Genomic DNA, 11,779 nt, shown 5'->3' with positions numbered 1-11,779 from the left:
TACAGAATTAGTCTTCTGAGGCCGAGGTATATTTAGCTGATCCCAACTACATATCCTCAGCCTGCAGTCGGTAACACTAGTAGATCGCAACCATGCTGGACTTTGTTGTACAGAATGTTGTGCAAACAGAGCAACAGTGATCAATTAGGAAAATAAAAGTCATGAGAAGAATGCCTGAAAGAAAATAAAAATCACGGTTACCAAATAAACGATACCATATATAAAAACAAATTATGTAATATTTATTAAAATGCAAAAATACAGTTTTATTTTGGAGAAAAAATATCCAGCATGAATTGAATTTTGTTAAGAATCTGTGTACCCCGGTTTACCATGAATATACATTTCTCAGAAAACGGACGCTTATAAAATTCAGGCTCAAAATGTAATTCAAGTGCAACATGCTCTTGAGAATTGCTAGGTATGCCAATATCGAATGCGTGTTTTAGACAATCAAATTCAACGTTATGAATTAATGAAAGTGGTGCCCTCAGTACTTATGAATTTTATATTACACTATTAAACAGGTGCTGGAAACCTTAATCATCAAGACCCTAGTACCTTCATCATATTCATAATAAATATTATGGATGTCTTACGGCCTCTTTATCTACAGTGTATTTCAACTGTAGAAAACAGAGGTGGAGCTATTAAAGTAAGCACAACCTCCGATGAAAACAAAGTGGAGCAGCTCATTAGAATAAATAGTGGGTTACGAAAAGCAGGTCGGCAGAAATGTCAATTTTGTAACACAGTGAGCAAATAAAAACCTACCATAAACTGGACAACAAATCACATCAAATCATTAACCTATTAGGTACATTTCTAGTGTGGATAAAACCAATAATTCAACCTCATCACCACAATGTAACAAACAATGGGAATGGTTTCCGGATACATTCCTTTGGTATTCAACTAGGGGCAATACCTTTAAAAGCAGTCTCTTAATTATGTAAGTTTTAAATCTTTACATCTACTGCATGAAGACCTTATATGTCGTACTACCACAAACCATAAAGGTCACCTGTTACTCTGTAGGTATTTGTCAAGAAACTGTGAATAACAGGTAAGCGAGCAAAAGTAGCAGAGAATAGGTGCTTCTGTGCCTCCCATGTTATCCACAAGGACCACTGTGTGAGATACGAGGTGGAGATTCATAGTAACAGTCGTCTGGATATAGCATCGTAGGCAGGATTTCCCACATTCACAAGATTTGGCTACTTCCAAATCTTCACACACATGTGCAGGAATCAGATGAGGCCCAAAAGGAATCCTGTGAGAAAGCAGTGAAAAAAATGCAAATATTACTACAAGTGAAAGGAATATATTTAAATCTCTTTGTCCATGGACCAAACTGGTGGCAGTCGGTCCAGCGGTTATCTACTTAAAGCCTTCATTGCCATTTATTTTCCTTTTACCAATGCCCTGCCCTCCCCTCCCACCCCACTTGTATTGCCAAAGTGTGTCCATATTTCAAAGAGTTCAGAATCAGTGGGCAACTGTGTGCAGAAAAGGCATATGTCCACCAATTCCAAGCACTGTTTGATGGGAGGATACCATTTGGCTGGCGAGAGTAAAAGTGTCCCAGAGGATATACTAGTTAACCTTCTGCTGTCTATGCAATACTTATTTATTCATTTTCATTCTGTAAAGATCCAAGCAACAACAATACCTTGCAATGAGTTTGCTTTAAGGTGAGCCGATAAATTGCTAAGTGTTCAGTGACCCTCTTAACATCTCACACACTTTTATACATGATCTTAATTCATGTCCTACCTCCTCTACTATGACATTTCTGTTTCCTAGCCCGGATTCATATCTGCACTCTTTCAGTAAATTCATCTTTGATAATGTTAGGCAATAACCCAGTACACAGTGACGTATCACTTCTACACATGAAGAAAACACGCTTTGGAACCTTGGGAAGTGAAAAAAGTTGTAATTATTTTTCAGTGCACTTTGAAATTATTTTAGAAATCTTTGAAAACACTCTGCTAGTCGTAGATAGTCAAAATATATGATAATTCCAATATAACTACCTAGAACAGAGTCAAAAGATGGATATGAAAATGTATCATACTTGCGAAATACACTGCTACCGAAGGTTCATCTGTTCTGACAAAAACAAAGGAGCAAAACTATCTCTTCCACCAGAGATAAAATAAGAACAAGAACATGTGACAGTATAAAAATTAATGGCCAAAGGCTCTGGTGGTAAAGAGTGCAAGCTAGCATTTGAGCTGTCTCAATGCTTGGGTAATCCTTATGGTGTCAAGCATCATGATGTGCATTCTAATTCATAGTGATAATAAACCAGAGTAGCCCTCCAAGAGGACAAGGTTATTTAAAAGAAATCCCAGAAATGGCCCCTGGGTAATGATGAACCTAGTAACAAAATATTATTCAACTTTCATATGTATAACTCATTCAAACCACATGGGCAAAAACAGTACCACAGGGAATTATTAACTATATATCTTGAATAACACTTGATAAAACTTTAAAAAGGCAGTAAAAAAAAAAACAATCAGGAAGATGTAGTGAGACACAATAATCTGGCTTGTGAACATACACATCTACTTTCAATATTCACTGGGTATCCATGAAACACCACCAATATAGCCTTAGAGCCCGCCGTAGCGGTCTCTACCAGCCATTAATGTTGTGCTCCAGTGTTAAAGACCTGAGCCTGTAACAAGGGAGTCGTCTTTAATGGCCAGTAGAGCCCGCTAGGGAAGGCTTTAAGGCTATTAGAACATTTCGCCCAACAGGGCAGAATGTTCTAATTTTTAAAACAAAGGCCTCACTGAGCCCAAGCTCTGTGAGGCATTTGTTCACAGCAATAGCTCTGAACAAACATTGCAATGTTGTAGCTTCGAGCTTCTACCAGCCATTAGAAGCCCGGAGCACTCCATTGTTTTCAATGGAGCTCCCAACATTCCAATGTTCTAATAACAACCCCCCCCCCCCCCCCCCCCCCAGCCCAAGGTTATTACATATTACAGCTTCCATGAAATTGCAAACAGAAACCACAAAATAGTCTATAGAGAAAAAAATAAACAAAACTTATTATGATTGAGCATAACTTGCATATTATAGAAAAACTATATATATTTTATTAGGTTGGTCATTACCAAGAGGATTTGTTTATAATTTCATTCTCATTCATGAAGCAACACTCATGTGAACTGGACACAGTACTTCCAGAGTTATTGACTTTGCAGGTATGTGGTGAGCAAAGCCAGGGTAACGAAGCAGGACCAAATTGCAGGCACCAAGACTGAAAAGTGCCAGAGCAAGTGATGAGTTAAAGAACACATTGCATACTTTTGGTAACACCTTATCTGGTAGGGACTCTGTCTAGCCAAGGAATCCTGACCTTATAATAATCCCCTGGTGTCAGACTGGATCCAGAAATTTTCTAGCAGTACCCCGGCATGTGGCGTCGCTTGGCTAAGTACCAGTCATGCTAGAAGTGACCTATATAGGTGCCATCCAAGCATGAGGACGTCTGTCTTTTCACAACTTTACACTTTAGAAGAGCAGAGACACGAAGAATGCTGACATACTGGTGTGGATTGCTAAGGCCCACAGAAGGTTGACCATACTGAACCATTTGGCAGAGCGGGAGGATGCGAGGATCAGTAAGGAATCTGCGGCTAGATAGTCTCTCTACCAGATAGGTTTTTACCAAAGTTAAGTAACTTGTTCATCTGATAAAGCCTTTATGCAGATTATTCATCTTAGATTAGATACCCAAGCAATACCTCCCTGGAGGTGGGCCAGAATCCAACCAAAAGAGACCTGCAGTATCAAATGAGCAAAGTGCCCATCACGAATAAGGGATAGTGTGGTCGAGCAGCCTTAGGCTTATCACAGAGGAGTGCACAACATCTGAAAATACACGCAATGGTCAATAAATGAGACACGAGTCAAGAAGAAGAAAATCAATCAGGTAAGTACGTTTTTAAATAGAAATTCTTTTTTATTCAAAAAGTTGACACTTTCTGGAAGCTGCAATGTTATACCATGGGAGGAAAAGTTAATACTGCATTCATGTATAGTACAGCAACTTATGGGACCCTTCTTCAGGAGTTACGTTAAGTGGTGGGCAAGGTCCAAGGCAGCACCAGAAGAACACCACATGTGGCACTAGGCAGCCCGGTGCAGAGGTGCAAAGCAGCGTTGGGTGCCCAATGTTATTTTATGGAGAATGGATGCGGTGAAAAGAGGCTGCAGGCTTTGACTAGGGGACCAGTCAGGCTGAGCCAACAGAGGGGCTCAAGCCTCACAATGCTCTGAAATGTAGGGACACCTTTGGTCCTCTTTTCCACGGCCCAGGGGCGACATGTGAGAGGTGTCTTTAGGCTTTCTTACTGGGAGCAGTCCTGGTAGAGGGGCCTGGGTGCTAAGGCTGCAGGCATCGTTGTAATGTCCACAAGGGGTGAAACTACGATGGAGTAGGGCTTTGGAATGCTGGGGGACCTCGATGGCCCCATTGGCCCACTACAATTCTGGCTTGGTGCAGTGGTGACTTCAGGCATCAGGTTTCGGCGGTTCCAGAGACCTTTCTTTGTTCTTTCTGCAGCGAACAGTTCCATTGTTCCATAGGAGGTCTTGGTTCTTTATTGAAGGAAAGCAGTCCTCCCAGGTTTTGGAGACACGACAGCTGCAGGATGCGATGTCTTTGGAGCAGTTTAGACAGGGAATAGTAGACAGGCTGGCAGGGCTGGGGCCAAGACAATTGATCTTTGCGGCTCTTCGGTTTTCTCCTGTGTAGGTCGTCGGGATCTGCTCTTCTAGAGCCAGGGGCTCCCCTAAATACCGAATTTAGGCGTTTAACATGAGTGTAGGGTAGTAGCCAATTGCCTACCGGGCCTTGGGGTCACCAAGCTCTTTGTGGGGTGTAGGCACACCCCTGTCCCAGAGTTCGGAAGTGTGCTAACACAAAAATGTGTCCAACTCAGTTTAGACCATCTGCCGGGTGGCAAGCCTACCTGACTAGCTAATTTTCCTGCCTGTCCAGGTGCCAAAGGGACATTGGGGGGGGGGGTGTTGTTGGCTTCCTCTCCTGTCAAGCCAGATTCACATTTCAAAGGCAGCCACTCTTTGAAAATGGCCGTCCTAGGAGGGGTAATTAGCAAGTCATCCTGTCAGAGGGGGTGTGACACCCCCTTCCCAGGCAGACATTTGTTCTGGGTCTTCTGAGAGCAAAATAATCTCACCCAGGAAAGGTCAGAACAGTGTCTCGGGTGACAGGCTGGCAAGAACGAGTCAGGGAGCACACCAGAAGCTGGTAGGTTTTCAGGCGCACATCTAAGGTGCACTCTGAGTGCATGTATTGGTAAATCCAACACTGGAATTTGTGTGGGTTTATCAATAGGAGAGGTTTGATACCAAACATCCCTATCTTCAGTGAAGCCATCATGTAGCTGGGAAACACATTTTCACCAGTGTCCAACACATGTTTTAAAATGGCTTCCCACGTCACCTGTACTGGCAGTGATAGGACTGACCAGCACAGGGGCATATCTGCTCATGCAGGTATGCCCTCACATTTAATATGCAGCACTTTTCCATAGGGCCATTACGTCTGCTGTAAGAGTGACTTGCAAATATTACCTGCAGTGTGGGAACATGGCACACAGGGATGTCTGGCCTGTCATGTTTTCACTTTTGTCTGCACCAAGACACACAGCCTGCCAAGGCAGCCTTTGCTTGTGCTTGGTGACGGGTTCCTTAGGGGGGGAAAATTCATGCTGCAGCCCCTAGGGACCCTCTTCGGTATCTCAGTCCCAGAAATCAGGGGCATCATTGACTTGGGGCTTAGAAAGGGTGCTAAAGGGTTTGCTAATTGGGTAAACAACTGCACTGTTTTCAGAAACATCTCTGCCAAGGGTGCCTGGTTAGCAAGAACCCAGTGCACTTTCAGTCAAAATCACATCAATTAACAGGGAAAAAATGGGGGGCAGAAATAGAGACAAAACCAACAGTCACATTTGAAAAGACCAAGAGACCCACTTCTAACCTATATGTCAAATTGTCTCCCACACCCTTGGATCACCCAACACTACCCCCCTCTCCAAAGTAGACATCATTGTTCTAGCACACCACCAGATCACCTTCTACCTCCAATGCCATTCCTACAATGGCATGGGACTCAATGACATTAGCACTTACTTCACTTCCGGTTGGTGTCCCTCAAAGTTCAGTGTAAAGCCCTGTTCTTTTCTCATTATAGACCACCACTCTCAGCGACATGGTCTTCCTCAGTTTCCAATTATCACCTCTATGCCCATGATAACAAATATTCTCCTTCCAAGCATTATACCCACCTCCAGTCACGCATATATGATCAATACACCAAAACACTAATTTCTTCATTGACATTCATTAGCCTGGATTTTAAAAATTAGTATTTTTTGTGTGGGGTAGCCCCACATTTTTGCCTTGACTTGGATTTGATACAGCCATACATCAGAATAAAAAGGAACTGGCAGGAATACCCGAATTATAAATGGCCATTCTGGAAACTTACTCACTTCTAAATGCGAAAACTCATTTAGGAAAAGTCAGGAAAATTAATCTTAAGAGTTAAACCACTTTGAGCTAAACAACTGCGGGTATATATCCCAGGGGCGGAAACACAAACAGCGAAGGCAAATACAAAAATCAGAGTTGGAACATTCTCTGAATATTCTGCAGATTTGAGTAACTCAGATCGTCTAGAAGGAAGCAGTACAGACCTGAGAAGCACACCCTACCCCGAATACAATAAACCTTCTTTAAGCCATGGCAGGACAGGGAAGTGTTAATAGAAGCAATAATTTCAGCTGGGAACTTTCAGCTAGGAGAACGTCAGACAATACTGAAGGGCTATCATTGAGCCCCTTAAATAACTTAAACCTTAATGATATGCGTATTCCTATTGTTAATCTATCTAAGAATATGTTGACTTTGGCTCACATCTCGGTCCTCCGCAAAAGACTTTATATAATCACTATCAGAGCCAATTCTTAATCCCTCCAAAGAGAACTTTTCAGTTAATTGCCTACGGACACCACCCTCCACACTTTCTTACTTTTGAGAATTCAGGGAATTTGCTGCTGTTCAAAATGAAAGAGCTTTCGTTAGGTCTAATTTAAGCTGGGATGATAAAGGGTGGAGCAAACGATCATTGACAGAGGACGTGTGGCATAGCAGTTTCAGACTTCGCCTTCCTCTAACGATCACATCCTGCAGGTCGAGACCAAGGTATCTAGACTACACAGCAGGGAGGAAACCCCTGAACTCACCAAGAGTGTTATGGCACAAGTCCCTCAGTTGCTGTGCAAGCCCAATTCCTCTAAAGAGCCTGGTATTGGGCAGCTGTGTGGACAATGCAGCTAAGGTGGGCAGAGATAGCTGGATCCCCCGGTTGGTGCAGCTGTGCTTGGATTGCCAGGCCTCTGGGCAGCGATTTGAACTACACATGCCTGGGCATTAGGCCTACCGTACAGAGAAGTTGGTGAGCCTACTGGAGGCCATCCTAAGTCCCCTGACCCATCCATAATTGCCCTGTAAGGAATAGGGGAGCGCTTTGGCAGAGAACCTCTGGAGATAGGTTCTGTGAGCCTGGACAGTGTAATGGAAGAAGAAAGAAGTCTGCACCGTGCCTGTTAAACTATTGTACTTGACTGTACTTGTCGGTGCACCTTTCTCTGCTGCTAAGTGCTGCCTTCTGCAAGCCCCTGGGCAATAGGGTCTAATGTGTAGGTACATAGGTGAGACTTACAGTCTGGGGAATGTAGTGCTACATAGGCTATCCAAGATATTCTGTCACTGCTCTGAAAACCTCAGCAAACTCAGGACCCTGCAATTGCAACCCCTTTTAGCCTGCAATCAATTACTGTCAAAAGAATAACCTGTGGCACAAGCTCTTCTTTGACTTCGCAGAAGAGTACAGGCAACCGATGGATGAACAGGACCCATGTCTTAGTGCCAGCAACTGTGTTGTACTGCAGCAAGACTTGTGCTGTAAGATGGAGAAACGATGGTGCCAGGTCCACAGACTGCTGTAAAAGATAGCAAATTCAACCATACATTGCGAGCCATTCAGGACACTAGGACTGTGATGGAGTAAAAAAATAAAATGGCAGTCCATGTTAACTTGCTGCATTCAGACCAACACAAACTGCAAGAAAGTGAAGGACATGAGAGGGAATAATCCAACACTGAGGCATGAAATGTTGCAGCTGGCCGGACTGAGCATATCCACTACCTGGAAAACAGGGCTGAGGATACTAAAAATAGGTATGGCAACAATTTATGTTTATTTAGGCAGCTGAATGTGCGGCATTACCTAATATGAGGTTCTTGCTTAAAAACTGTCTCATCTAGTTAATGGCCTCAAAGACTCCAGAGCTTCTTTACCACTGAGGGAGCTCAGAGCGCCAGTCTCGCTGCCGCCGTGATGTTGACAGAGGCATGCGATTGCCTGCACTATAGAGACCTAATCCTTCAAGGGCCAAGAAATCTGGGCCCACTGCCTACACAACTGCTACAGTAATGATATCCCAGCCTTCTCCAGGGAAGGTGAGTAAGAAAATAACGTACCACCTTCAGGAACTTCACATTAAGAATATTTTGCTCTTCCTTGTAAAGAGGACAGTCAAGATGGGTGGGAAAATTCACCTTTTTATGGACACAGGTGCTCCCTGAGAGAGGGATTCATCTTAGCCACCCTTTCAGTGGAACAGATGCAGGCCAACAGGAGATGTTTTTTTTTTTTTTTTAATGGGAGGGGTGGGGGCTGACCAACCCATGTGTAAATGGTGGAAGGCAAAAGAAGCAATAGTTAGTTACACAACTGGACGAAGCAAAGCCATATCGGTCAGCCGATTAGTCTGTGGCTGCTGAGGCAAACTTCTGAAGCTTTGACTCTGCCGTAGAGGACTCAACAACTAACTTGCTTCCCGTGCCCGGTTTCACCCCGATGACAGTGGACAGACTCCTTTAGCTTGGGATACTGGCCTGGTCAAGGTTTAATATTCACTGGGCAATGCAACCTTTTTTTCATGAAGCCTGGACAGATGGGGCACTGGTCCCCTGTACAGCACTAAACATTGTTTGACCTTCATATATTTTGATATTGCTGCTTTCAACCTTTCTCTGGTAATCATTTCAAGGAACTTCACACTTTTTTCTAACTTTATTTTTTTATAGTTGTAAAATCACCTTTTCTTGGACTTTTGCTGGGTATGTTGCAAAAGCTCTTTGTACTTTTGCCCTTGGAGAGTATGTGGTGAGGAGAGTTGGTCCTCATGGTATTGAATGTCCTGCTGTTTGGGATTCTGTAGGCCTGATGTGTGTGTTAGGGTTGTGACAAAACCCCAGAGATTTATCTGCAGCACCTTGAGTAGCAGGTGATATTTCAACCCTTAACTTGACCCTCTGGGGTGAATACCTGCAATATATGATCCCTGTAACGAAGATGGTGGCAATCTCAAAATGTAACCAGTATACATTCCTTAGTACAGCAATTCCACGTCCACGAGGGTGAGGGGGAGCCACAACAGTTTCAAAAATGGAGAGGACAGGTATTTGCCATGCAGTTCTCATCTAGTGCCAGGAGAACTCTTACATGGGTGAGGTCAGGAGTCCCATTTTCCAACGCACTTATGAACTGCTACAGCAGGTATATCCTTCTCTCAGGTGGTGTCAAAGGCAAATCCAATCATGCATGCTCTGTGTTTACTTTTCGAATGCAATACATATACTGAGGTTGTCCAATATGATGGTGACACTAGAATTAGAGGCCATCTGATCTGTGGAGATCACCAACTGTGTACTAACATGGAACAGGATAAGTTTTTCCCCTAACCCATGGGAACTCCTGTGGCCAAATCAGCCTGAGACTTTAGAGACTGGGTGGACAGATGGAACTGGGTGACGCCTGCAGGGAGAACACCAGATAATAGAGAATATTCCCAATAGAAGGCAGTCGACCAGCTCAATACCAAAGCAGACTATATGTTCACCATTATGCACTTGACTGGGAGCTCACGTAACATTAGGTATGACTGTTGGATCATTGTCCCATACTGTTCACAACTGTTTAGAGTATCTTATTTGCATACAGTCATGGAAGCAAAAGCCTGTAATACTGCAGGACCAGACATTAACGATTATACTGCAAAATGCTGCAACAAATTCACATTCAAGGTAGTAATGAGGGGAGCATGTCAAGACGGTACAAGGGGTGTAAGTAAGTCCCTTGAGAGCAGCAATCACCTTCTGAAGGACCATGAGATGAAGGTAGTGCAACAGAGCTCCTCAATTCAATTCAAAATATCTTTATTCGAATATAGAATATCCATAAAAGCACAATAAAAAGAAGAAAGACAATCCATACATAAAGACATATTCAGGCAAAGAGGTACAGTTCGTTTATAACGACTAAAATGAACCACAATTTATGGGATGTGTCATATAAACATATTCAAAATCGAGAGGGTGTGTTTAACAACATTACAATGATGATATGCAGTTCTAACGACCTTCATTGAGTACCCATAGTTTTGCGTGACGGTACAGCTGACTTCAGGAATGAACCTACGCGGAAAATTAATTCATCTTCCTCTAGTTTAAACACTTCCATAAAGGCTGCCCTGAAGTTGAAAATGACGCGTTTTTTTAAAATAAGGTATCAAAAAGCCTTTTGTAAATTTAGAATAAAAACTACAAAAGAATAAACAATGCAGCATTGTTTTATTACTATATGCGTTGCATGGGCAGGGCAGGGCATCAAGATCAGCAATGTAGCACAGAGGGAAACATAATAAATATTTCATAGTGCCTGCCCCTTAAGCGAAATAGCAGACCTCTTTCCTAGTGTCCTATAAGTTTTAAAAGATATCTGGGAAGCAAGTGAGAACAATCGTCTATGGGCATATACCTTTCAACTGAGGTTTTCTTGATCTCTCTCTGATGCCTTTCATCACTATACTTTTTATACAGTGCCTCTTGTATCACCTTTTAACTAATTAACTCAGATTGGATTTGAAAAGATGCGCAGGTGGTTCATGCTCTAAAGGCTCTTTTTTACAGCAGCAAGCCATTGTATGTCCCCACCCCTCTCACATCTAAGGCAATCAATGATTAGGTCTCCAGTGAGGGTTGCCACGCTATTCTTCCAAATTGCAACTCAGAACAGTGCTGGGCGCACCCGAATATAATCTTCAATATAAGGGAGTTTCAGTTCTTTGTGGCACACATATACAGAGGAGGGAATCGGGGTTCCCAAAAGTTTCCTGCATAGTCTGTTTTCTTCACTTTGAATGCTACTACATTTGGTAAAGCCCAAATTTCTGCTCAATAGGTTGCAGTGCGGGCACACTGTAGTTTAAACAATTCTTAAGGGCTAAAACTACTTCAGACCTTTTGGATTGGGGTAGACCCAAAATTGTGTTACTACTTTGTGACAACTTACTTCTGATGTGTGCCATGTGGTCAGACCAGGAGCCAATAGTAGCATAAACTAACCCAAGATAAGAAAAAGTGCAAGTGCTTTGTAAACTATCCGAATTGACAGTGATTTTATTAATAGGGCGCTTTTTCGGACCGCAAACCATTAAAAACTATTTTTTAAAATTAGTCCTCAAGTCTAAAAGAGCCATAAAATCTACAAAACCTCGCGTAGGGCAATTGGGGCGCGTGCCATTAAAGCAGCGTCATCAGCATAAAATAAGGCGGGGAGTGTTTTGTTGTTTATTCTCAGGACAGCGTGAGTGAGTTTTAC

The 11,779-nt window shown here is 42.8% G+C and overlaps 1 protein-coding gene across 2 annotated transcripts in view; it reads right to left on the bottom strand.

Annotated features, from left to right (window-relative positions):
- Nucleotides 1-221: 221 nt before the first annotated feature.
- Nucleotides 222-11,779, bottom strand: part of LRR1 (leucine rich repeat protein 1) — a 38,587-nt gene continuing 27,029 nt past the window's right edge. For both annotated transcript variants that reach the window (XM_086937279.1, XM_086937280.1), the window contains exon 4: nucleotides 222-1,273. In XM_086937279.1, the coding sequence (XP_086793405.1) occupies nucleotides 1,021-1,273 (253 nt within the window). In that variant the 3' untranslated portion in view covers nucleotides 222-1,020. The remainder of the gene's footprint in view (nucleotides 1,274-11,779) is intronic.

The sequence above is a fragment of the Lissotriton vulgaris genome, chromosome 9, assembly GCF_964263255.1.
Source record: "Lissotriton vulgaris chromosome 9, aLisVul1.2, whole genome shotgun sequence".
In the NCBI taxonomy this organism is placed as follows: Eukaryota; Metazoa; Chordata; class Amphibia; order Caudata; family Salamandridae; genus Lissotriton; species Lissotriton vulgaris.
This window is presented reverse-complemented; position numbering and strand designations above follow the sequence as displayed.